Consider the following 27,121-nt stretch of genomic DNA (forward strand, 5'->3'; position numbering starts at 1 on the left):
TAGGTGGGGAGATAGGGTGGGGGTTGGTCAGTCCAGGAAGGACGGACAGGTGAAGGAGGCGGGGATGAGGTAGGAAGTGGGCGTGGGGCTTGAGTTGGAGTCAGGGATAGGTGGGAGGAAGGACAGTTTAGGGATGCGGGGGACGAGCTGGGCTGGTTTCGAAACTGGTTCAGAAACTGAAGTCAGGTTTAAATAACGGGAGAATGTCCCGGTTCACCCTGAGACAGTGACAGACGGAGGGGTGGACTAGAGCAGAGGAGCTACAGACGGACAAAGTTAATGTGTTTTGCATTTTGCAATCGTTAGTTAGAGGAAAGTCCTGGTGCCCCAGTATTGGGTGTGGGAACGGAAGAGCTGGGTGTCAGCAGGGTATGAATGTAGTACCTGAGCTGGTGCTTGCACTGATCACTGTAACTGAAAAAACACAAAGGTTGCATTTGATGGTGACAGAGAAGTGGGGGTGAGAAGCGAGTGTCAAGCGTTACACATGAGGAGGAGGCAGGAGAGAGAGAGTGGAGACTGCGTCTCTTTATAAGTTTGTCTGATATAGTCCTGTCCCAGCGGCAACAACTCAGACACAGCCACCCCACCGCCAGACCTGCAGGAGATGGACGCAGCGCCTTTCCCTTCTCTTGTGGATTTTAATTGGTTTCCTCTCGAGGATTAGTTAGTCACCCCTGCCGATTGCAAACCCATTACAGATAGGCTGCGGCTGCTTCTTCCAGCAGCAGAGGGTCGGAGCAGCGAGCAGCATTACAAACAGCATCCGGACAGAAGGGAAGGCGGGGTGGGAGGGGGGGCGGACCGGTTCCTGGCTCAATCTGGTCCAAGACTGAAACATTGACTGCTGTGCTGTAAATCGTCCACATCTGGGAAAGGAGTCCGGTTTGGAGAGGCGTTCCAGTTTGTTTTCAGAACTTTTAACAAATACAGAGCTGCTGCTGTAAAACACAATTGAAGAAGCTTCAGTTTTTCCGGGAGCGGAGGGGACTCGGGCACCCGTCTGGCGACCATCCCGGGGTAGTGCCTGGACTGAGAGCGGGACAGTGTGTGCACTGGGAACGGGATAGAATCGGGATAGTGGGAGCAGGACAGTGTGTGCACCGGGAACGGGATAGAATCGGGATAGTGGGAGCAGGACAGTGTGTGCACTGGGAACGGGATAGAATCGGGATAGTGGGAGCGGAACAGTGAGTGCACCGGGAACGGGATAGAATCGGGATAGTGGGAGCAGGACAGTGTGTGTACCGGGAACGGGATAGAATCGGGATAGTGGGAGCAGGACAGTGTGTGCACCGGGAACGGGATAGAATCGGGATAGTGGGAGCGGAACAGTGTGTGCACCGGGAACGGGATAGAATCGGGATAGTGGGAGCGGAACAGTGTGTGCACCGGGAACGGGATAGAATCGGGATAGTGGGAGCAGGACAGTGTGTGCACCGGGAACGGGATAGAATCGGGATAGTGGGAGCGGAACAGTGTGTGCACCGGGAACGGGATAGAATCGGGATAGTGGGAGCGGAACAGTGTGTGCACCGGGAACGGGATAGAATCGGGATAGTGGGAGCAGGACAGTGTGTGCACTGGGAACGGGATAGAATCGGGATAGTGGGAGCAGGATAGTGTGTGCACCGGGAACGGGATAGAATCGGGATAGTGGGAGCGGAACAGTGTGTGCACTGGGAACGGGATAGAATCGGGATAGTGGGAGCAGGATAGTGTGTGCACCGGGAACGGGATAGAATCGGGATAGTGGGAGCAGGACAGTGTGAGCACTGGGAACGGGATAGAATCGGGATAGTGGGAGCAGGATAGTGTGTGCACCGGGAACGGGATAGAATCGGGATAGTGGGAGCAGGACAGTGTGTGCACCGGGAACGGGATAGAATCGGGATAGTGGGAGCAGGACAGTGTGAGCACTGGGAACGGGATAGAATCGGGATAGTGGGAGCGGGACAGTGTGTGCACCGGGAACGGGATAAAATCGGGATAGTGGGAGCAGGACAGTGTCTGCACCGGGAACGGGATAGAATCCGGATAGTGGGAGCGGGACAGTGTGTGCACCGGGAACGGGATAAAATCGGGATAGTGGGAGCGGGACAGTGTGTGCACCGGGAACGGGATAGAATCGGGATAGTGGGAGCGGAACAGTGTGTGCACCGGGAACGGGATAGAATCGGGATAGTGGGAGCAGGAAAGTGTGTGCACTGGGAACGGGATAGAATCGGGATAGTGGGAGCGGAACAGTGTGTGCACCGGGAACGGGATAGAATCGGGATAGTGGGAGCTGGACAGTGTGTGCACTGGGAACGGGATAGAATCGGGATAGTGGGAGCAGGACAGTGTGTGCACTGGGAACGGGATAGAATCGGGATAGTGGGAGCACGACAGTGTGTGCACTGGGAACGGGATAGAATCGGGATAGTGGGAGCAGGATAGTGTGTGCACTGGGAACGGGATAGAATCGGGATAGTGGGAGCAGGATAGTGTGTGCACTGGGGACGGGATAGAATCAGGATAGTGTGAGCAGGATAGTGTCTGCACTGGGGACGGGACAGAGTCTGGATTTGGAACAAAAGCAGAAGTTGCTGGAAAAGCTCAATAGGTCTGGCAGCATCTGTGTAGAAAATATCAGAATTAACGTTTCGGTTCCGGTGACCCTCAGAACTGGATCAGTCTGGATTTGTTTGGGTATAGAGCCTGTACTGGGAACAGGATAGAGGCTGGATTTGGATGGGCATAGAATCTGGGCTGACTTGAATCTGGGCTACAGTCTGGATTGCAACTGAAAATCGAGTCTGGACCAGAATCAGAGTAGAGTCTGTACAAAGAGTGGAGATAGTCTGCACAGGGATAGCATCTGAACTTGGAGCAGGATAGATTTTCATTGAGACGAAGATTGGTTCTGGGGCAGAGTCGGGACTGGCTTTGCGATAATATCTGGACTGAGATCAAAAGCTGGAAATATAGGGTCGGTGCTAAGGCGCGAAAGGGACTGGGAACAGAATAGTGACTGTGACAGAAACTAGCGCTGGATCCACGGCAAGACCGGGGCCTTAACTGGAATTAGTGCTAGAGCTGCTATCAGCCTGCTGCACGGTTGTTGGGTGAGTTTGGAGACCCTGTGTGCAGAATGATCAGGAACGTTTGGAGAGACCCTGTGCAGGACGCGCCACTCACTCCCAGGCCCCACCTCAGTGCGGAGGAGCAGAAAACTGCCTCTCCAGAGGATCTGTTACCCTGTTCAGCGGGTCAGCAGGATATGCCCCAGCTCGAAAAGCTGCAGCAGCAGCAGCAGCAGCCAAGCGTGGAGTGTATGGTTTGTGGGGACAAATCCAGTGGCAAACACTATGGACAGTTCACCTGTGAAGGCTGCAAGAGCTTCTTCAAGAGGAGCATCCGCAGGAATCTGAGCTACAGCTGCAGGGGTAGCCGGAACTGCCCTGTTGACCAGCATCACCGTAACCAGTGTCAGCATTGCCGCTTCAAGAAGTGTCTGAAAGTTGGCATGAGACGAGAAGGTATATCCTCCTGGACAGGGATGGATGGGAGGAGAGAGCTGTTAATACTACAGTTAATCTTTAATCTGTGCCATTTAGGATCATCGAGATGGACAGCACGGAAACAGACCCTTCTCACTCGTCCATGCCTTTTTAAATGTTGGAATTGTGCCAGACCCCACCACTTCCTCTGGCTGTTCATTCCTCGATTGGCGCCACTCTCTGTGTCAAAGTCTTGCCCCTCTCACCTTTACCCTATGCCCTCTATGTTTTGGACTCTCCTACCCTGGGAAAAAGGCCTTGACTATTCACCCTATCCATGCCCCTCATGAGTTTATAAACCTCTATAAGGTCACCCCTCAGTCACTGATGCTCCAGGGAAAATAGTCCCAGCCTACTCAGCCTCTGGCTTTGGCTCAAACCCACTGCTGATTCTTCTCAGTATTTTGAAGAACCGTCACAGTGCAGAAGGAGGCCATTCAGCCCACCATGTCTGCACTGGACTCCTGAACAAGCAACTCAGCCAACCTTACCTCACCTGTGCCTTCTTTTCTCGAGGAAAACAGCTTAACTTTTCAAATTTATCTTCCAAACTGAAATTTCATATCCATGGATTCATTCTTATGAAAAAAACTTTCTGCACCCCCTTCCCTGCCAGGTTTCTGGTCTGCGTCCTTCACTTATTTCTCATTTTGTTCTCATCCATTGTCTATAGTTTAATTTTGTTCTTTATCAGTCTATTTTCTCTGCCCTCGTTATCTCTATTGCTTTATGTTCTCATTCTCCCACTCTTTGCTAACTTCTCAATGACCTACTTTCCTCTCTGTATCTCATTTTGCACTCTTTCTGTCTCCATTTCTCTGCCAGTTTCCAGTTTTCTCTAATATTGCTCCCTTTCCTAATACTTCTGTACTGCTCCTTCGTTTTGTCCATCACTAATTATCACACTGAAGTAGCCAGAACTGATAAACTGCAAAATTGAAATCACTTTTAATAGAATGACATCGGTGACAGATCCTGCAGCAGTAAATTTGTTGTGGGGATTTCTTAAAACATTTTTAGCCCTGTGTTTTGTCAATGATGTTGATGAATTTCTGAATTTGTTTCTGATTTTCTTGGTTTGTGTTAAAAGTTTATAGCGCAGGAGGCCATTTGACCCATCAAGTTAGTCCTAGAGCAGTTCAAATTTAATCACACTGCCCTGCTATTTCCTCATAGCTCAGAATCTTCTTCTGAGTCAAATATTTAATAAAGTATCCTTTAAAATCAGCAGTGTGCCCCTGGTGATACATTCCTGTAAAGATTTTTTTTTGCAAATCCATCTCCTTATTCCCTCAAGGCAGTTTTACATTAGTGACCCTCCTTTGTCCTTGACTCCACAACCAGAGAAAATAGTTTCCAGCTATTCATTCTATAATAAGTATTTATTAATTATGAAAATTATTTAAACTTTCTATGATCCAGTGTGATTAGACCAAGTCTCTCCAGCTCTCAGCCTTCTGTCATTGTCATTATCCTGGTGTATCTACACTGAATGAATGGTCTTAATTGTTCGTCTGTAATGGAACACAACTCTATATGTGACCTAAAGTAGTGTTTTGTACAAAACTGTCATTTATTCTTTACTGTGCTATGCTTCATATATATATAAAACTCAACAGTCTATTGATTTTTATGACCATCCATCTGAACGTTCACTTAGGAAATGCAGTCTAGTTTTTATCCTTGCTCATGTTGTTCCTTCTCCTTTTCTGTCTTCTTGAGTCTTGCTCATTCTTTTTCTCTTATGTTTTTCTAATTTTTCCATTTTGGCTGATTTCGTGCCAACCTCAGACCAGCTGCAAAATGCAGATCAAGGGACCTTGCGCTCGATTCTGATTAATGTAAACAAATTATTCACTTTGTGTTTAGTTGCATTCCGGTGATCAGCACTCTCAATCTATTTAATGTCCTTATGTTCCAGATTTGCCACTACATTCTCTTTTGAATATTGCTGCGGTTCAGGCATCTTGCACTGTCCTGGATGAGAGTTTGATTTGTGCAATTACTGCATTCATTTATCCAGTTAGAATCCAGCTGATTTGTACTAAGCTTTGCACTTATGTTTCTGATTGTCACAAGCCATCATTGATCTTCCACCTCTTTACAAGGCAATAGAATAAATACCTCATTAAGCTACATGTTAGATTGTAAACTGCCAAGATTTATAAATCACTTGTTGGCTAAGTAGCAATTTAAAATCATAGAATCACTACAGTGTGGAAACAGGCCATTTGACCCATCAAGTCCACACTGAACCCCTGAAGAATCCATCCCTATAACCCTGTATTTCTCATGGCTAATCCACCTAGCCTGCATATTCCTGGACACTATGGGCAATTTAAGCATGGCCGATCCACCTAGCCTGCACATCTTTGGTGCTATGGGAGGAAGCCAGAGCACCCAGAGGAAACCCATTCAGAGACGAGGAGAATGTGAAAACTCCACATAGACAGTTGCCTGAGGGGTGAATCAAACCCAGGTCCCTGGTGCTGTGAGGCAGCAGTGCTAAACACTGAGCCACCTCAATTATGTGTATTATATTTACAGGACTTCCAAACTCCCAAGGGAGAATAGTTACTGTTTTGCTTGTTGGGATACAATGTGAACGTAATAGACACAGAGCCCCTCAGTACTGACCTCTACGCAGTGCAGTGTTACTGATCACATACTCTGGCTGATTTCAGTCCAATTGCAAATAAGGCCAGAAGACATATAATTCTTTACAAAAATGCATGATTTGGATGAAGAAAATGTAGTTGCAATTTCATTAACTTCATAAACAACAGCCAATTAAAAATGTACGCTAAACCCTAAACTTGCAAGGTGCTTGTATATGAATAGGCTGCTTCAGATTCTCCCTTAGTCGAATGGACTAATCTGTAGGTTTGATTTTGCTTTGTAACCCCCTTTTGGATTCATATGAAGTGAAGAAACATTGCGCTTTAAAAAAATAATTTATTTTGGTAAGCAGGAAATTTGTATAATTTGCAACTTTCAAACTTGAAGGAACTACAATGTCTCAGTTCAGCTATAAAAGAACTGAAGTGACACCTACTGGAAACTCTTCCCTCATCAGTCAGTCATAAATGTGAACTTGTTATTTACTCCCACCTTCCCAGATTCTAGCTCCTTTAGAAATGTTGGTACCTATCTCTGAATCACACCTTCTCATTTTACCTCCTCCTCACCTAAGTCACTGGACTTCAATGCCCTTCAATGGCTGCAGAGTACTAGATGAAACAAAGGCAGTTTTGCATTTATTTAACACCATCCACATCCTGAGATGCCCCAAGGCACTTTAAAGCTGATGCAGAACCATGGAGATGTGGATACTGTTGCAAGCTCCTATAAATATTGCTAAGACCTGATGATTTGACCTTTGTTGATGTTGCTTGCAAGACTAATGTAGTCCCAGGACCCTGGAGAGAAATCCCTTATTCTTCAAAATGGGATCTTTTTCTTAACTAAGAGAACAGACAGGACCTCAGATTCACATCTCATCTGAAAGACCGTTCCTTCCAACAGTCCAGCATTTCCATTGCACTGACCAGCCCGATAGTGCAGCACTCACTAAACACTGACCCTGCCATTTCAGTACTGACTCTGACAGTGCACTGACCTGCAACAGTGCAACACTCCCTCAGCTCGACCCTCTGACACTGCAGCAGTCCTGCAGCATCAACATTCTGACAGTGCAGCATTGCCTCAGCATGACCCTCCAACAGTGCAGCATTACCTCGGCCTGACACTCTGATAGTGCAGCACATCCTCAGTCCAGACCCTCCGACACTGTGACACTTTTACTCGCCTTCCAACGGTGCAGTGTTCCATACTGCATTGTGTTGTGAGGCTGCAGCTTTAAGCTCATATTTCTGGAGTAGGGCATGAAGGCATTGTTCTGACTCAGAGATGTAGAATGTATTATCTACTGGGCCCGAACTGGCAGTTTTTTCAGTGTGTTATCTGTGTCTTGTCACTGATATTTATTAGTGTTATTTCTATTGCAGCAGTTCAGAGAGGCAGACTGGCTCACACTCAGTCCAACCATGGACAGTATAGCCTCAACAATGGTGATGGCTTCACCAGCCCTTCTTACCTCTCCGGCTTTATCTCATTGCTGCTGCGGGCAGAACCCTACGCAATGTCTCGCTATGGCAGCCAGTGCATGCAGCCCAGCAGCATGATGGGCATTGAGAACATCTGCGAGTTTGCGGCTCGCCTCCTTTTCAGTGCCGTGGAGTGGGCCAGGAATATCCCCTTCTTCCCCGACCTCCAGATCTCGGACCAGGTGGGGCTTCTGCGACTGACCTGGAGCGAACTGTTTGTGCTGAACGCGGCACAGTGCTGTATGCCGCTGCATGTGGCCCCTCTATTGGCTGCTGCTGGCCTCCATGCCTCCCCGATGTCGGCAGAGCGTGTTGTGGCGTTCATGGATCACATTAGGATCTTCCAGGAGCAAGTGGAGAAGCTGAAGCTGCTACATATGGACTCGGCGGAGTATTCCTGCCTGAAAGCAATTGCCCTTTTCACCTCAGGTCAGTGTGATCTGTGTGCAATGTTGGACAACCCACTGTATAATCAGGGCACCACTATGAAAGAGTGAATCATGAAAGATCATTTCTGCAGCTCAGTGAAAGATCAGGTATGACTCAGTGTCATCACCAGGAGCAAACTGTAGGAAATTAGGTGAAGCTTCCATGCAGTCCATTTTCATTGGTGCTTACTGAAAATGAGTCAGGCCTTGTAAATGACAGTGAAGTTCTCAGTCTCCCGTCACATTAGACATGAGAACTGAAGTATTATATTCAGGTGAAGTTGAATCAACTCGGACCTGAATATTTTCATACACTTTAAAGTCATAATGCTTAAGTATTTCGATTATACTTTAACATTTAAAATGGAGATTGTGTAAGCAAACATGTCACACTGTAATTACACCATCTGGTCAGCAATGGTGCAGTCAGGAGAATGTGATTACACTGACGCATGTTTAAATGTGGAGACAATCAGAATTCAGAATGGAATAGACAGACTAAGAATGAACACTACCTCATTCTTAATATTCCCCTCCAAATGAATGTATGTAGTGTGTGCAGACGGTGTGCATTCAAATACACATACGCTCGTGCTGTGTGCATGTACATGTAAGTGTTTGTACTGTGTGTGCCTGCACATGTGCTTATTCTGTGCACATGCAAATGTACATGTGTGTATATTCTGCACGAGTGTTCTGTGTGCGTTCATATACCTGTGTATACGCACATGCACGTGTGTGTGTGTGTGTGAGAGAGAGACAGAGGGAGAGAACCTACTCAGTATTAATGAAGTACTGTTTAGGGAAAGGGACCCATGATTCCACTTACAGACAATGCTTCTGCAAGTTAGTTCTTGATATCATACATTGGCATACTTAGCAGAATACTTTGTAAGGGATTTATTTGAAAAAATGATGAAAATCTGCTGTTATATTTATAGAATTTACTCAGTCGGTTTGGGAAGATACGTCAAGATCAAGGGGATTAGTGTCTTTAGGTGTTTTATTAAAATGACGTGACAGATGATTCAGATTTATTTTGGTTGAATACTGACTTAATAGCTGATGAAAATAGAAATAAGTCAAATCTAATCAGTTTACCTTGAGTTAAATCTCCATGCCAGCTGTTGGTGAGAACCTGGAACAATAGAAGCTGTGGTTTATGAACTAGCATCAGTAATATCAGACAATACAGCCTGTATTTAACATCACTTTTCTCAGCTTTGACAATTGCAAGAGCAAAAATTCCAATAGATTGCCCTTAAAGTACTTTACAAAGAAACCTAGGGAATGGATCAGGACTGGCAAATAGTTCCTGGAAATATGTCGGTATTGACAGAGGATTCCTAGGAGTAGATCAGTACAGACAGGAGTCCCCAGGAGTGGAACAGTATGGACAGGGAGTGCAGTTTAGGATTGATAAGGATGCCCTGTGGTGAGGGTCAGTATAGACAGGGGGTCCTTGGAGTGGATCAATATAGACAAGTGGTCCCTCACAAAAGATCAGTTTCAGAACTTTGTGAGTGAGTCATCTTAGACAGGGTGTCTCTGGGGATTGTTCAGTATTGACAGCTGGTCCCAAGGAATGGCACAAGTGTTTCAAGACATCCATGGGAATAGGTCAACATTGACTGTGGGACCATGGGAGTGGGTCAGTGTTAATAAGATGTCCCTGGGAGTAAGACAGTATAGGCAGATGTTGCTGGGATATGGGCCAATATTGAGAAGGGTACCCTGTGAGTGAGTGTATATTGAAAGATACTTTGTATTTGGTTCAGTCTTTATAGGAGTCACCCAGGAATCAGTCAGTAGTTATAACGATGACACAGGGGTGGCTCATGGGAGAGAGTTAGGGTCACCAAGGGAGTGGCTCAGTAGGGACATACACCTGTGGCAGTGAATCAGAATTTATGGGCCTCTTTAGAGTGGGCCATTTTTTGTAGGGAGTTACCTAGGATTGGTCATTATTAATAAGACATACTCAGAAGTGGGTCAGTATTCATAGGTAGTTCTCAGGGATGCGGCAATACTAATAAGAAGCGCAGGGGAGTGGCTCATTATTTATAGACGGTATTCTGGCGAGGGTCAGTATTTATAAAGGGTACCAGGGAGTGGGTCAGTGTTTATAGGGTGTACCCAGGACTGGGTCAGTGTTTATAGGGTATACCCGGGAGTGGGTCAGTGTTTATAGGGTGTACCTGGGAGTGGGTCAGTATTTATAGGGTGTACCTGGGACTGGGTCAGTGTTTATAGGGTGTACCTGGGAGTGGGTCAGTATTTATAGGGTGTACCTGGGACTGGGTCAGTATTTATAGGGTGTACCTGGGACTGGGTCAGTGTTTATAGGGTGTACCCGGCAGTGGGTCATGTTTATAGGGTGTACCTGGGACTGGGTCAGTGTTTATAGGGTGTACCTGGGAGTGGGTCAGTGTTTATAGGGTGTACCCGGGAGTGGATCAGTGTTTATAGGGTGTACCCGGGAGTGGGTCAGTATTTATCGGTTGTACCCGGGAGTGGGTCAGTGTTTATAGGGTGTACCCGGGACTGGGTCAGTATTTATAGGGTGTACCCGGGACTGGGTCAGTGTTTATAGGGTGTACCCGGGAGTGGGTCAGTGTTTATAGGGTGTACCCGGGAATGGGTCAGTGTTTATAGGGTATACCCGGGACTGGGTCAGTGTTTATAGGGTGTACCCGGGACTGGGTCAGTGTTTATAGGGTGTACCCGGGAATGGGTCAGTGTTTATAGGGTATACCCGGGACTGGGTCAGTGTTTATAGGGTGTACCTGGGACTGGGTCAGTGTTTATAGGGTGTACCTGGGACTTGGTCAGTATTTATAGGGTGTACCCGGGACTGGGTCAGTGTTTATAGGGTGTACCCGGGACTGGGTCAGTGTTTATAGGGTGTACCCGGGAGTGGGTCAGTATTTATAGGGTGTACCTGGGAGTGGGTCAGTGTTTATAGGGTGTACCTGGGAGTGGGTCAGTATTTATAGGGTCTACGCAGGAGTGGGTCAGTATTTATAGGATGACCTCAGGACTTTGTCGGTAGAGACGCTGTCCTCAAGCGAAGGTCAATATTGGGTTTCAGCAATTGCCCTGTTTTCTTCCAGGGGATCCTCAGGTGTGGATTAGCATTTGCTGCAATTCCCCTGGAATATGTTTAATGAATTCCACTTTTTACACAGTAGGCAAAGTAATGTATTAGAAAGTCATTTAGGATTCCTGTCAGGAATTCAGAGTTGTTTTAAGGTCAGTGATCATTATAATGTAGTGGTCGATTTTATTTATCCAGTGACCCAATTCTTTCAGCGCTGAACCAGCTCATGTGATGTTTTGGAGCATTTGCTAATACGTTGGAGAATGAAGTATTTTTTAAAGGTGTGATGTGGAGTTGTTTATCAGTACCTCAGTCTCTGAATTTGGACCGTGATTTGAAATAATATTTTCCCTTTCCATCAATCTACATTGTGTCAATGTTTGAATCAAACGTGAAATCTATTATGTTTCGAAAAGGTCAGTTTTTTATTTCACATTAAAAATCTTCCGCTTTGTCATTAGGATTCAAAATGAGCCACATTCTGGTTCTGTACAATCACTGAACTGTTAACAATTGTATTAAAAGCATCTGTAGCAATATGGATACAAACTGGTTGGGTGACTGCAAGCAGAGAATAATGATCAATGGTTGTTTATCGGGTTGCAGACAGTTTACAGTGGTGTACCCCAGGGGTTAAAGCTAGGACTCCTGCTCTTCCTGATATATATCGCTGGTATAGACTTCAGCCTACAGATCATAATTTCAAAATTTGTGATTGCTTCGAAATTTGTAATTATTTTGAACTGTGAGGGGGATAGTGTCAATCTTCAAAAGGACACAGTCAAGCTGGTGAACTGGACAGACAAATGTCAGATGAAATTTTGTGCAGAGAAGTGTAAAGTGTTTAATTTAGGAGGGAAGATCACAGACAATATAAAATCAGTGGTACAGTTCTAAAGCAGTTACGAGAGCAGAGAGACCGAGGTGTATATTGAAGTTGGCATGACAAATTCAGAATGTGATGAATAAAACATACAATGTCGTAGGCTTTATCATTGCGGGTAATGAGAAATAAATAATGTTAAACTTGTATAAAATATCTGTTAGTCCTCACACTGTACATCACACTCTAGGAAGGACTTGAAGGCATTAGGTGAGAATCAGAAAAGATTTATATGAATGGTTCCGCAGTTGAGGAATGTCAGTTCTAAAAATAGATTGGAAATTTGGGACAGTTCTCCCTGCAGCAGAGGATCCTGAGAGGAGATTTAAGAGAGATGTTAAAAATCACAAAGGATCTGAATAAAGTAAATAGGAAGAAGCCATTCCTTGACAAAAGGATCAGGAACCAGAGGGCACAGTTTAATTGGCAAAAGAAACAACATTGACATGAGGAAAAGCTTTTTCACAGAGCAAGTGGTTAGGATCAGGAGTGCACTCGCTGAGGATGAAATGGAAACAGCTTCAGCTGAGGCCTTTGAGAGGGAGTTGGATAGTTATCTGAAAAGAAAGAATGTGTCGGGTTATGAAGAAGGCAGGGGAAGGGGCGTGAGATGAATTCCTCCTTCACAAAGGTAACACAGACACAACAGGCTGAACATATTCTGTGCTATAGTCATTGTCTGATAAAGTTTGCATAGGAAGGTTAGTATGCAAAATCAAAGCACATGGGATTGGTGGTAATGTACTGGCATGGATTGAAAATTGGCCAGCAGGCAGGAGACAGAGAGTGGCAGGTGGCGACAAGTGGGGTTTTGCAGGGGTCAGTGTTTGGGCCCCAGCAATTCAGAATATATATCAGCGATTTGACAGGGAATTAAACGGGTGGAATCTTATAGGAGGCTGAATGAAATGGGCTGTGATGAGGTTTGTTGCAGATTCAGGTGAGAAATCTGGTAGAGGATAGTTTGACATTGGATGCATCTCACTGCAGTTTTAATGCATTTGCAAAGTTGCAAGGCATGTTTCTTGCTAGATAGTGATGAATTTCCAATTATACCTTGTTGAGCACCTTATAAATGACATATTAATTGTCAGCTCCCTATCTTGCCAAACATACTGAACAAGTTTTACATCAAGTAATCAGAGGGAGTACCTACCATCTTCAGCTTGCTGCTGGCTGTGACCCGAGTCCATGTTGCTCAGCATTAAACAGCATCTCAGTACATGATCCACAGGCACCAGACACACAGGCATCCAGCATTTGCCTCATGGTCACCATGGCACCTCTCTGATCCACCTGCAGGCTGTTTAGGAAACACAAGCATAAATTGTAGGCTGCTTTGGTAACTAGTGTTGAAAGGATGCAGCAGGGTTGCCTTACACACATAGGTGGGCATCCAGCACATAGGTAGGACCAGCTGCCTTTCAGGGCTGTTCACTTGCTGTCTTTGCACCCATTCACTTTGCACCTACCTGTATGCCTGCGGCATCCATGCAGTGATCTGCCTGTTAGACATTGGTGCTTCAGCCAGAGCCGAAGCTATCTGCACTGTTCTATCAACATGGCGATTTGCACAGACTCACATACAGGCTGCTTATCATACTTGTCATAGGAATCTGTCCACAGGGTAGTGGGAAACACCTTGATATACAGTATATCAAATTATCAGTTTAATACCTACAGTACATCCCGTTTGATTGTGTGGTATGTGTGTACAAATGAATTACCGTGTTGGAAAGTGCGTGTGGGATGGAATTCAGTCCTGTCATGGGGGGAGGGTGTGGGTGCTCTAAGTCAGGACGCCCTGGTGCCGTCAGTCAGGGGACATGGTCAGAATGTGTCACTCACTGTCAGTCAATCTGTGTGACTGCATTCTGTGGGATAGGACCTGCACTAGCAACCAGCAGAGAGCTGTGTCTCACCAGTTGAACAGCTTCAAAGACAAAGGTGGGTGTCAGGTCAGTGATGTCCAAAGGTGCTGCTCATTGAAGTTAGCCAGTGATCTGGGGCAAATATAGCCCCTGGGTGTTTCATTGTTAAGGAGAATGCAAAGGGAGACTTTGTGGGCAATGCGAGAGATTGGGCAGGGGTATCACTGTTAACAGGGAGCAGGTATCAATGGCATCGATAAAACAGGTATTTCTCAAGAGGGAGCAAGGACGTGGTGGATACAGGTACAGTTACAACACTTAAAAGACAACAGAAAGCTGTAACATTGGAGGTGAAATTTGATGTGGTGGGTTTTCACATTGGAGAATGGGAGCGATGTCTCCAGCCTGTTTTCAGAACTGAAATTTCCCATCTCTGGAAATGTTCTTGTGAATCTTTTTTGAACCTTAGCTAATGTCTCCAACAGCATGTTGTGCAGTACAAAGCAAAAACACACAGGAATGGCAGATGGTAAGATGGGGATAGAATCAGATGTAAACAGTGCCATAGAGACTGGGTAGGTAGTTAATGAGACTCATTTGGTAAGATACTGTAAGACATCTTGCTGGATTTCACAGAGAGAACCCCTCCAGAAAATTTGCTGCGACTTTCTTTGCCAAAAAGATGGGAGATCCAGCCCTGTATTTTCAATTTTGCTGGTAATACAATACCAGGTGGAATTGATAAGGAGGATACAAAGACCTTTCAAGGCAAACTAAGCAAGTTGAGAGAGTGGGCAAATGTGTACCAGGTGCATTATACTATGGGTAAGTATAACACTGTCCATTTTGGTAGGAAAAACAGAACGGTAGAGTATTATTTAATTGGTAATAGATTGGGAATTGCCGATGTCGGAAGTGAGCTGTGTTTACTTGTGCATTGGTTACTGGAAGTAAATTAGAATGGTAGATGATAAGTTGGCGTTCATTGCAAGAGGGTTTGAATACAGGAACAAAGAATTCTTGCTGCAGCTATACAGGGCCTTTGTGAGACCACAGCTGGAGTTAAGAAATGTATTAAAGGACTCAAGCCCAGCAGAGAGGTGTAGTGAGAAGAATTTCAGAACTTAGGTTCCAGACAACTGAAGACATGGCTGCCAGCAGTAAATCAATGATAAGTGGCAATATACAAGAGGCCAGAATTAGAGGAGAGCAGAAATCTAGGATGGTTATGAGGTTACAGGACATTACAAGGAAGGCGAGTGAGCATAGGGATAGTAAGAAAGCAAGGATATAAGGCCATAAGACCATAAGACATAGAAGCAGAAATTAGGGCATTTGGACCATCGAGTCTGCTCCGCCATTCAATCATGGCTGATAAGTTCCTCAACTCCATTCTCCCACTTTCTTCCGGTAACTCTTGATCTGTTTGATAATCAAGAACCTATCCATCTCAAACTATCCAAGACATGTGCAGCTAAGTTTTGGATGCTCACAAGTTTCTGGAAGGGAGAATGGGAGACCAGTGAGGAATTAATTGGAATAGTTTGCTTTAGAGGTAACAAAGAACAGAATGAGAGTTTCAATCACAGCTGAGCTGAAATGGGCAAATTGTAACGAGATTAAATAGATCCCACAACAGTTGGGATAAAGAATTTGTGAAGATAAATTAGCAGGGTCCACCTAGTTTGTCTTTTATCGTTCTCAAAATTGCCCAAATGTCTGATGATAATGGTGACATTGACTAAACAGAGCAATGGATCTCCATCAATGAGCCTACAACAGATGCAAGGTGAGGAAGATTCCCAGTGATTGAGAGTTTTGAGAACCATAGGTTCAAAAACACCTGTTTCTCCCAGACGTGATATGCTCAGTACACATTTCCAATTGCTGGTATCCTGAGATTTGAATCCTGGCCATGCTCTGTCTGTTGGTGTTATGGCGATTTCAGTGCGAGTGAACAGTTAGAGTAAATCAGTTCATGATGCCAGAGCCTACTCAGCTTGTAGGTACAGGCTTGAATCTCAAAACATGGCAGAGTCAAAGGAAATCATGATTAAAGGCTGCTGAATGTAATATCACAGTCCTGTCTGAATGAAATTTCAACCTTCTGATCATCATCAAGTAGGGACTCTGGGCATTGCCTCTGGAAGTTCCTCCAGTGGATTACAAATGTTAAAAACAGTTTCCCATAAATTATGAGTGCCAAGAAATGTGTCCTGGGGACCAGGACGATTGGAAGGCCCACCCTTGGACCTGGGAAAATCATGAGTTGTTTTCCTGGAACTGGAATACTGAGAACTTCTCATCAGGGACTGGGAGTGTCAGACAACACTCCCAGAGAACTGGGTGTATCAGGAACTATTTCCCAAGTGTTGAGAACTGCACCATGTATACTGGGAGCTGTACAGTGGTAATTGGGACTATCAGATGGTTTCCCCTACTGGGAACCCTTGCCCAGTGACCAAGAATGCCAGAAGCTACATCAGAGAAGCTGGGAATTTCAGAAAGTGCCACCAAGGAATTTGGAATATTGAAAGTTCCTCTAGAACTGGGATTATTGAGAACTGTTCCCAATGAACTGGGATGTGGATGAGGTTCCTGAGGGTGAGACAATTGATCAGATATTTATTTGTCGATAAACAGACACACCAACACTTAGTCAGAGTGCTTAGGATGGGTAATGATGACAGTCTTAGCAATATTATCCACCTCTTTCAAAATGAGTCAAATGCAGGTTTTGATATTCATTTAAAGTTGAAATATTTCCCGCTAGAATGGGTGGGGAATTAGCTGGGTCACATGTGCGCCCATGAGACTTTATTACAATCTAACACTCATCCTCGTGCATTTTCCTGTAGATGCCTGTGGTCTTTCGGATCCCACCCATGTGGAGAACCTTCAGGAAAAATGCCAGTGCGCCCTGGAGGATTATACCCGCAACCAGTACCCCAACCAACCCAATCGCTTTGGCAAGCTGCTGCTCCGGTTACCTTCCCTGCGTGTGGTTTCCTCCCCTGTCATCGAGCAATTGTTCTTTGTGCGTCTGGTGGGTAAGACCCCAATTGAAACTCTTATCAGGGACATGCTGCTGTCTGGTGCCAGCTTCACCTGGCCTTACATGCCGATCCAGTAATGGGGCAGAGAGTGGGAGGAAGTGCTTAACAGGGCTTTGCTGCAAAGACATTTTGGCCAAGAGATTGGACAAGAACTAACATGGATTTTAAAGCAGTTTTGAGCTTTCCTGTGGGCTGGGGTCTTAAGGCCTGTTGATATTGGATGACAGGGGTCACGTTTTCCATATGATGAAACTTTTCCTGGAGTCAGAACTTTGGTAACACGCATTGCTGGAACAAGGGATATCAAGCCCAGTTTTGAATAAACCTAAATGAATTGAAATGAATGAGGGTGCCTTTATAAAATTATGATATCAATATTTGGAAGATTTTATGGAAAACTTGGATTTCTTGCTACCTGTTGAATCCCAAGACATCCCAAATGCATTTACAACCAATGAACCACATTTTGAAGGGAAATTTCTGTTGTAATGTAGTTAGTTAAACAGCCAGGACATGCTCCCTGAACAGCAATGAACAGTGGCATGAGGTGCAGGGTGTGTTAACTTGTTGATTTTGGTGAACTTGATGGTAAGTTTGAGTTTGGACTTGGAAGAGAGTCCAAACCTCTGCCATAGTGCCACAAACTTTTGATGTCCATGTGATAGGCAGTTTAGAACATCATTAGAAACAAGCTCAAAACAGAGGGCTGTGATCATTCAATACTGACCCTCTGACAATGTGGCACTCCTTCAGCACAGATGCTGTGTCACTGCAGTGATCCTTGAGTGCCGAGCCTTTGAAAATGTGGCACTCCCTCAGTGCCAACCCTCTGACAGTGCAGCACTCTCTCAGCAAGGCATTTATGGGTCTGATAGTGAAGATGTTAGTCAACATTAAAGCTGTTGGTGTGATTTTGGAGCTGTTGGTGTGATATTGAAGCTCTTGGTGTGATTTTGAAGCTCTTAGTGTATTATTGGAACTGTGGGATTGGTATTAAAGCTGTGGGTGTGATATTGCAGCTGTGGGTGGGATGGTGGAGCTGTGGGTGTGATGGTGGAGCTGTGGGTGTGATATTGGAGCTGTGGGTGGGATGGTGGAGCTGTGGGTGGGATGGTGGAGCTGTGGGTGTGATGGTGGAGCTGTGGGTGGGATGGTGGAGCTGTGGGTGTGATGGTGGAGCTGTGGGTGTGATGGTGGAGCTGTGGGTGTGATATTGGAGCTGTGGGTGGGATATTGGAGCTGTGGGTGTGATGGTGGAGCTGTGGGTGTGATATTGGAGCTGTGGGTGTGATGGTGGAGCTGTGGGTGTGATATTGGAGCTGTGGGTGGGATATTGGAGCTGTGGGTGTGATATTGGAGCTGTGGGTGGGATATTGGAGCTGTGGGTGTGATATTGGAGCTGTGGGTGGGATATTGGAGCTCTGGGTGTGATGGTGGAGCAGTGGGTGTGATATTGGAGTTGTGGGTGTGATGGTGGAGCTGTGGGTGTGATATTGGAGCTGTGGATGGGATGGTGGAGCTGTGGGTGGGATATTGGAGCTGTGGGTGGGATATTGGAGCTGTGGGTGTGATATTGGAGCTGTGGGTGGGATATTGGAGCTGTGGGTGTGATATTGGAGCTCTGGGTGTGATGGTGGAGCAGTGGGTGTGATATCGGAGCTGTGGGTGGGATATTGGAGCTGTGGGTGGGATGGTGGAGCTGTGGGTGTGATGGTGGAGCTGTGGGTGGGATGGTGGAGCTGTGGGTGTGATATTGGAGCTGTGGGTGGGATGGTGGAGCTGTGGGTGGGATGGTGGAGCTGTGGGCGTGATGGTGGAGCTGTGGGTGTGATATTGGAGCTGTGGGTGTGATGGTGGAGCTCTGGGTGGGATGGTGGAGCTGTGGGTGTGATGGTGGAGCTCTGGGTGGGATGGTGGAGCTGTGGGTGTGATATTGGAGCTGTGGGTGTGATGGTGGAGCTGTGGGTGGGATATTGGAGATGTTGGTGGGATGGTGGAGCTGTGGGTGTGATATTGGAGCTGGGGGTGGGATGGTGGAGCTGTGGGTGTGATATTGGAGCTGTGGGTGGGATATTGGAGCTGTGGGTGTGATATTGGAGCTGTGGGTGTGATATTGGAGCTGTGGGTGGGATGGTGGAGCTGTGGGTGTGATATTGGAGCTGTGGGTGTGATATTGGAGCTGTGGGTGGGATGGTGGAGCTGTGGGTGTGATATTGGAGCTGTGGGTGTGATATTGGAGCTGTGGGTGTGATATTGGAGCTGTGGGTGGGATGGTGGAGCTGTGGGTGTGATATTGGAGCTGTGGGTGTGATATTGGAGCTGTGGGTGGGATATTGGAGCTGTGGGTGGGATGGTGGAGCTGTGGGTGTGATGGTGGAGCTGTGGGTGTGATATTGGAGCTGTGGGTGGGATGGTGGAGCTGTGGGTGGGATGGTGGAGCTGTGGGCGTGATGGTGGAGCTGTGGGTGTGATATTGGAGCTGTGGGTGTGATGGTGGAGCTCTGGGTGGGATGGTGGAGCTGTGGGTGTGATGGTGGAGCTCTGGGTGGGATGGTGGAGCTGTGGGTGTGATATTGGAGCTGTGGGTGTGATGGTGGAGCTGTGGGTGGGATATTGGAGCTGTGGGTGGGATGGTGGAGCTGTGGGTGTGATATTGGAGCTGGGGGTGGGATGGTGGAGCTGTGGGTGTGATATTGGAGCTGTGGGTGTGATATTGGAGCTGTGGGTGTGATATTGGAGCTGTGGGTGTGATATTGGAGCTGTGGGTGGGATGGTGGAGCTGTGGGTGTGATATTGGAGCTGTGGGTGTGATATTGGAGCTGTGGGTGGGATATTGGAGCTGTGGGTGTGATATTGGAGCTGTGGGTGGGATATTGGAGCTGTGGGTGTGATGGTGGAGCTGTGGGTGGGATGGTGGAGCTGTGGGTGTGATATTGGAGCTGTGGGTGTGATATTGGAGCTGTGGGTGTGATGGTGGAGCTGTGGGTGGGATGGTGGAGCTGTGGGTGTGATATTGGAGCTGTGGGTGTGATGGTGGAGCTGTGGGCGTGATATTGGAGCTGTGGGTCTGATGGTGGAGCTGTGGGTGTGATATTGGAGCTGTGGGTGGGATGGTGGAGCTGTGGGTGTGATATTGGAGCTGTGGGTGTGATATTGGAGCTGTGGGTGGGATGGTGGAGCTGTGGGTGTGATATTGGAGCTGTGGGTGTGATATTGGAGCTGTGGGTGTGATATTGGAGCTGTGGGTGGGATGGTGGAGCTGCGGGTGGGATGGTGGAGCTGTGGGTGGGATATTGGAGCTGTGGGTGGGATGGTGGAGCTGTGGGTGTGATGGTGGAGCTGTGGGTGTGATATTGGAGCTGTGGGTGGGATGGTGGAGCTGTGGGTGGGATGGTGGAGCTGTGGGTGGGATATTGGAGCTGTGGGTGTGATATTGGAGCTGCGGGTGGGATGGTGGAGCTGTGGGTGTGATGGTGGAGCTGTGGGTGGGATATTGGAGCTGTGGGTGTGATATTGGAGCTGTGGGTGTGATGGTGGAGCTGTGGGTGTGATGGTGGAGCTGTGGGTGGGATGGTGGAGCTGTGGGTGTGATATTGGAGCTGTGGGTGTGATATTGGAGCTGTGGGTGTGATATTGGAGCTGCGGGTGGGATGGTGGAGCTGTGGGTGTGATGGTGGAGCTGTGGGTGGGATATTGGAGCTGTGGGTGTGATGGTGGAGCTGTGGGTGTGATGGTGGAGCTGTGGGTGGGATATTGGAGCTGTGGGTGTGATATTGGAGCTGTGGGTGGGATATTGGAGCTGTGGGTGTGATATTGGAGCTGTGGGTGGGATATTGGAGCTGTGGGTGTGATGGTGGAGCTGTGGGTGGGATGGTGGAGCTGTGGGTGTGATATTGGAGCTGTGGGTGTGATATTGGAGCTGTGGGTGTGATATTGGAGCTGTGGGTGTGATATTGGAGCTGTGGGTGGGATATTGGAGCTGTGGGTGTGATGGTGGAGCTGTGGGTGGGATGGTGGAGCTGTGGGTGTGATGGTGGAGCTGTGGGTGTGATATTGGAGCTGTGGGTGTGATATTGGAGCTGTGGGTGGGATGGTGGAGCTGTGGGTGTGATGGTGGAGCTGTGGGTGTGATATTGGAGCTGTGGGTGGGATATTGGAGCTGTGGGTGTGATATTGGAGCTGTGGGTGGGATGGTGGAGCTGTGGGTGTGATGGTGGAGCTGTGGGTGGGATATTGGAGCTGTGGGTGTGATGGTGGAGCTGTGGGTGGGATGGTGGAGCTGTGGGTGTGATGGTGGAGCTGTGGGTGTGATGGTGGAGCTGTGGGTGGGATATTGGAGCTGTGGGTGTGATGGTGGAGCTGTGGGTGTGATGGTGGAGCTGTGGGTGGGATATTGGAGCTGTGGGTGTGATATTGGAGCTGTGGGTGGGATATTGGAGCTGTGGGTGTGATATTGGAGCTGTGGGTGGGATGGTGGAGCTGTGGGTGTGATATTGGAGCTGTGGGTGTGATATTGGAGCTGTGGGTGTGATATTGGAGCTGTGGGTGTGATATTGGAGCTGTGGGTGGGATGGTGGAGCTGCGGGTGGGATGGTGGAGCTGTGGGTGTGATATTGGAGCTGTGGGTGGGATGGTGGAGCTGTGGGTGGGATGGTGGAGCTGTGGGTGGGATATTGGAGCTGTGGGTGTGATATTGGAGCTGCGGGTGGGATGGTGGAGCTGTGGGTGTGATGGTGGAGCTGTGGGTGGGATATTGGAGCTGTGGGTGTGATGGTGGAGCTGTGGGTGGGATGGTGGAGCTGTGGGTGTGATGGTGGAGCTGTGGGTGGGATATTGGAGCTGTGGGTGTGATATTGGAGCTGTGGGTGGGATATTGGAGCTGTGGGTGTGATATTGGAGCTGTGGGTGGGATATTGGAGCTGTGGGTGTGATATTGGAGCTGTGGGTGTGATATTGGAGCTGCGGGTGGGATGGTGGAGCTGCGGGTGGGATGGTGGAGCTGTGGGTGGAATGGTGGGGCTGTTCTTTATGGGATGATATTTATGACTGACAATGCTAGTGAAGCTGGTTTTCTTATATATCAACTCCAACTTGATTTGTGTTCTACAGATGTCAGGTTGTTAATCAGGCTGGGTGTTTGGAACTCCCACATCCTGAACTGTGCTCAGCTTGGCAATGGTTGAAGATAACCCATTAACTGGAAGGTCACCTCAGCCACCCCATCACTTAATTATGTTCAGTGAAAAATGACACAGTGTCATGTTGAAGGGCAGCGAGTCAACAAGGGAATCACAGCACGAAGGTTCACATTGGCCTGGGAGAAAGGATAGGAAGGCTAAGTGCTCTCTCCCTTGCCAGCGATTCGTTGCTGAGTGAATTGTTATTAGAAAACTGGCTGACCTTAATGCAAATCGACTCAGCTGGAAAATAGGTAATTTCATCATTTGTGCATGGACTGAAGGTTATAAAGCATTACGCCTTGCCTGTAAATTTCTGGGCAAGCAAGCCAGGTCCTATCTTTAAAATGAACGCAATACAATTTTCAGAGCTTTACCTAAATTGAAATGTTCTGGAACTTTGTCTTGTCGTGTTAGAATAGTCTTTCTGGTATTGTTTACAGGAAGGTGCTTGAGCTGAAATGCCTGGTAAACACAGCCCTATGCCCTGGTAAACACAGCCTGGTTCCTGGTAAATATAGCCCGTTGCCCAGGTAAATACAGCCCTGTGCCCTGCTAAACACAGCCCCGTGCCCCGGTAAACACAGCCCCGTGCCCCGGTAAACACAGCCCTATGCCCTGGTAAATACAGCCCTATGCCATGGTAAACACAGCCCTATGCCCTGTGCCCTGGTAAATACAGCCCTATGCCCTGGTAAATACAGCCCTATGCCCTGGTATACACAGCCCTATGCCCTGGTAAACACAGCCCTATGCCCTGGTAAATACAGCCCTATGCCATGGTAAACACAGCCCTATGCCCTGGTAAATACAGCCCTGTGCCCTGGTAAATACAGCCCTATGCCCTGGTAAATACAGCCCTATGCCCTGGTATACACAGCCTGGTTCCTGGTAAATACAGCCCCGAGCCCTGGAAAACACAGCCCCGGTAAACACAGCCTGGTTCCTGGTAAACACAGCTCCGTGCCCTGGTAAACACAGCTCCGTGCCCTGGTAAACACAGCCCCGTGCCCTGGTAAACACAGCTCCGTGCCCTGGTAAACACAGCTCCGTGCCCTGGCAAACACAGCCCCGTGCCCTGGTAAACATAGCCTGGTGCCTGGTAAACACAGCTCCGTGCCCGGGTAAGCACCGCTCCGTGCCCTGGTAAGCACAGCTGGGTACCTAGAAAACACAGCCCCCTGCCCTGGTAAATACAGCCTGGTGCCCTGGTAAACACAGCCCGGTGCCCCGGTAAATACGCCCCTGTGCCCCGTTGAACACGGCCTGGTTCCTGTCTAACACAGACTTACCCTTGATAAACACACTGTGGCCTGGAAACACAGGCTCGTTCCCAATGGATAAAACCATTCCCATTCACTCTAGTCACACATATTCCCGTGGGTTAATCAGCCGTGTGTACCAGTAACCCAGAAGATGAAGATTCAAACCCAAGCTAAAACATCTGCTTCATCACCAAGAGAAGACAACTAGCTTGAATTTCCCTGATTTTTCATTTTGAGCCAATAATTGATGGGGAGAAAACTTAATTCACATGCATGTGACTCTGGTCCCACACAACACTGGGGGGATGGGCAGTAAACGCTGCCTTGAGAATATTGTCTGCACCTTCAGAGCAAAGAGACCTGTTTGAACAGTGACAGTCTGTGTCCCCAGTCTCTGTCGTGTGCTGTCAATAACAATCTGGTTGATACCTATTAAATCTGATAGTTTCAGCTCCTGTCAAGCTTTCCTAATGCCTTAATGGCACACTTAGTAAATAATAAATGGTTTCTGCTTCTCTAGATTTCAGTCTAACGTACTTTCAGTTCCCTCTTTGTAGCTGACCTCACACATTAAACCAGCAGGGGGAATAAAAGGCTGGAGGATTGAAAGCAGGGGTTTTGGGTTCTCGAGCCCGTGATCCAGTTTGGCATTCACTACTATACTAAAGAAGTGCATCACTTCTAAAAGCTATGTTGAACCAGGGCCCTGACTGTCTGGGTGAGATGTCAGAGGTTCTCTGGAAGGGGCTCGTGGAGTTCTGTCCATCGACCTGAGCCAGCACTACTCCCTCAACCAATAAAAGACTCAAATTACCTGGCTTTTCATCTTGTCATTATATGTGGGATCTTGCTGTGTGCCACTGACTGCTTCATTCGCCTCCACATTTCCCAGAACTTTCAGAGACACAGTAATGGCCATGTATGAAAATAAGAGTTTCTTTCCTGTGAAATGGTGTAGCCCATTGGGCTCAATATGGTGTGGATGCTTACAGAACCACAACACCACATGGGAGTGTAAGTCCAGGTAAGTAGATTACTGGAGTATACTGCCTGTTTGTCCCTGGGTCTTAGTCCGGTCAGCCTGAGCATCAATCTCAGGGTGACTGATGCAGCTTTCCATTGATGGACATATCCCTGCATGCCTCGTATAAACTGCTGTTATATTTCTGTAGATTTACGTTCACAAGTGAGGTTAATTATCAGGCTTAGTCCATTAATGCTACTCTTTCCTCAAACTGAAAACCAGGAATCCTCCATAAATCACTCCAAATTGATAATATTACATTAGCTGACTAGACTGGAAGGCTGGTGATGAACAGCTTGATTAATGATGAGCCCTATTAGCTTTCTGTCTAGATGGAAACAAAGCCACGCAACAGTAAAATGCAAACAAAATCATAAATTGGTGGAAAAGCTCAGCAACTCTGACAACATCTGCGATGAGAAATCACAGTTAACGTTTTGGGTCCAGTGACCCTCCTCAGACTGTAAAGTTCAACTTTTGTCACTGATTTGATTCATGGGGCAGAAGGCACGGTAATGAGACCCTCCTGCAGGATGGGTGGGAGGGAAAGAGAAAGTGGAGAGAGAGAGAGAGAGAGAGAGAGAGAGAAAAAAAACAGGCAGGAGAGAAAGAAATCAAAACACAAGCGATTTAAGAGAAATATGTAAAAGAGAAAAGAATGATGGAAAGGATGATGGAAAGGATGATGGAAAGGATGATGGAAAGGATGATGGAAAGAATGATGGAAAGAATGATGGAAAGAATGATGGAAAGAATGATGGAAAGAATGATGGAAAGAATGATGGAAAGAATGATGGAAAGAATGATGGAAAGAATGATGGAAAGAATGATGGAAAGAAGGAGGGAAAGAAGGAGGGAAAGAATGAGGGAAAGAATGAGGGAAAGAATGAGGGAAAGGAGGGAAAGAATGATGGAAAGGAGGGAAAGAATGATGGAAAGAATGATGGAAAGAAGGAGGGAAAGAATGATGGAAAGAAGGAGGGAAAGAATGATGGAAAGAATGATGGAAAGAAGGAGGGAGACAGATGGGTGGGGTAAAAGACAAAAAAGGAAATATAAACAAGAGGGACAGAAAAATGGGGGAGTGAGGGAGAAGGGGGTGAGACAAAGGAGGAGACAGAGATAGGTCACCACCTCCCGTGGACTGCTCAGTGTAATGTATCTGATTGTGATGCTCTGACCAATAGGCCATTCAAGGACAGTCTTGAATCTCTTGTGAATAATGACTCCTTCTCACTGTAGATAAATAAATGGAACAATAAGTTTGGCAGGACTCCAGTGGCTGGTGGAGGGAAAAGAGGATTTAGAAATGGACAATATCAAGTCAATCCCTTACATAGAGGCACGGACAGAGTACAGTAACAAGTGACCTCCTAGAAACTGAAAGTTGCCAGACTAGTCATGAGAGAGATTTTTACCAGAGGGTCACCACGCCTCGGGCAAGGTCAAGAAGACAGAACCCCAATACACGGAACTGTTGTCTCACAAACCAGCCATCCAAGTAACTGAGCTAACCAATCCCCAACAGGGTGTGTTTTGTTGGTGGTCCTGTTTTTAATCAAAGAACAAACCTCAATTCAATCAATCCAATGGACTTGTTCGTGAAAATATTTCTGCAATTGGGCTGGATAGGAAACTGGAGAAGGATCCCTATTTATATGCCAGAGACCAGGGAAGGATGTTAGGTGGGAATATAGTTCATGTATATAAAACTATGAATTTGAGGAAGATTGCTGTCCCATGCCTGTATATTTACATTGTTCTACCTGTGATACATTGTCTATCTCTCATCTTGTATCGTTCTCCAGCTGCTGCAAGAGTTCAACTTACTGCCACGACACTGGATGTGGATAGAAAGCTGAATAAGAACAAGCTGCATTCAGTAGCATTATACAAAGTGTGGCAGGTCGCATCCAGGACTTGCAACACCAGCCCCACCTCACCTGCTTCCCTCTCAATGTCACCTCCGTCACTCTTAATGTCATCTTTATCCCTCTCAATCTAATCTCCAATTTCCTCCAGCCCACTCAACATCACCTTCATCTCACTCAACCTCTCTTCCATCCTACATCACTTCCATGCTACTGAACCACCCCTCCATTCCACTCAACATCACCTCCATACCTTTCTCATTCCCTGATCAACAGGTAGTCTGCGCGGGCAAGTTGCCTCAAGTGAAATATGGGGAAGACAGAACCCAACATCATTGATTCTCTGTCACAAATTCAACTTGCTTCCAATTGCATCCCCCTCCTCAATAACCATCTGAACTAGACAGTTCACAGTTGGTGCTGTCTTTTTTGCCCCCAAGATATTCTTATTACCACATGCCATTCTGCTGCATGATCAAGAGCATTTACTTCCACTTTCGTAAGATGGCCCTTGTGTGTGTGGCTATGCCTTTGTTACATCTGGACCTGATAGTTCCAGTACTGTTAGCTGGCCTCCCACCACCTTGCGACTTTGTTCCTGATCTTCATCCACTGTGCTCATTGACTTCTGTTGTTCACTTCACCATTACCCTCCAGGATCTCCAATACAGGCCCGTTGAGCATCTCAGGTTCGAATTCCCTTGCAAAACAGGGGTCCCTCAAAGCCCAGCTCCTTACCACAACTCCTTAGTCTTCTCACCTGCATTTGTCTTACATTTTCTTTACTTGTTGCCTATT

The 27,121-nt window shown here is 47.0% G+C and overlaps 1 protein-coding gene across 3 annotated transcripts; it reads left to right on the top strand.

Moving 5' to 3' along the window:
• Nucleotides 1-2,241: 2,241 nt before the first annotated feature.
• LOC125449753 (nuclear receptor subfamily 2 group F member 1-A-like) lies at nucleotides 2,242-26,456 on the top strand. Of its 3 annotated transcripts, XM_048525630.2 has the most exons (4): nucleotides 2,242-3,521; nucleotides 7,550-8,077; nucleotides 16,789-16,976; nucleotides 26,261-26,456. In XM_048525630.2, the coding sequence occupies exons 1-4, from the start codon at nucleotides 3,134-3,136 to the stop codon at nucleotides 26,312-26,314; spliced, it is 1,158 nt and encodes a 385-aa protein (XP_048381587.1). In that variant the 5' UTR covers nucleotides 2,242-3,133; the 3' UTR covers nucleotides 26,315-26,456. The 3 variants fall into 3 exon arrangements, with proteins under 3 accessions (XP_048381587.1, XP_048381585.1, XP_048381586.1); XM_048525628.2 differs by lacking the exon at nucleotides 26,261-26,456 and having other exon boundaries at nucleotides 16,789-17,328; XM_048525629.2 differs by lacking the exon at nucleotides 26,261-26,456 and having other exon boundaries at nucleotides 7,553-8,077; nucleotides 16,789-17,328.
• The last annotated feature ends 665 nt before the right edge of the window (nucleotides 26,457-27,121 follow it).

This window comes from Stegostoma tigrinum, chromosome 47, assembly GCF_030684315.1.
Source record: "Stegostoma tigrinum isolate sSteTig4 chromosome 47, sSteTig4.hap1, whole genome shotgun sequence".
NCBI classification, from domain to species: Eukaryota; Metazoa; Chordata; class Chondrichthyes; order Orectolobiformes; family Stegostomatidae; genus Stegostoma; species Stegostoma tigrinum.

Coding starts and splice junctions, on each gene's coding strand:
- LOC125449753 (XM_048525628.2), top strand. CDS start 3,134: ATGATCAGGAACGTTTGGAGAGACCCTGTGCAGGACGCGCCACTCACT. Junction 3,522..7,549: donor AGTTGGCATGAGACGAGAAG/GTATATCCTCCT, acceptor TTTCTATTGCAG/CAGTTCAGAGAGGCAGACTG. Junction 8,078..16,788: donor AATTGCCCTTTTCACCTCAG/GTCAGTGTGATC, acceptor ATTTTCCTGTAG/ATGCCTGTGGTCTTTCGGAT.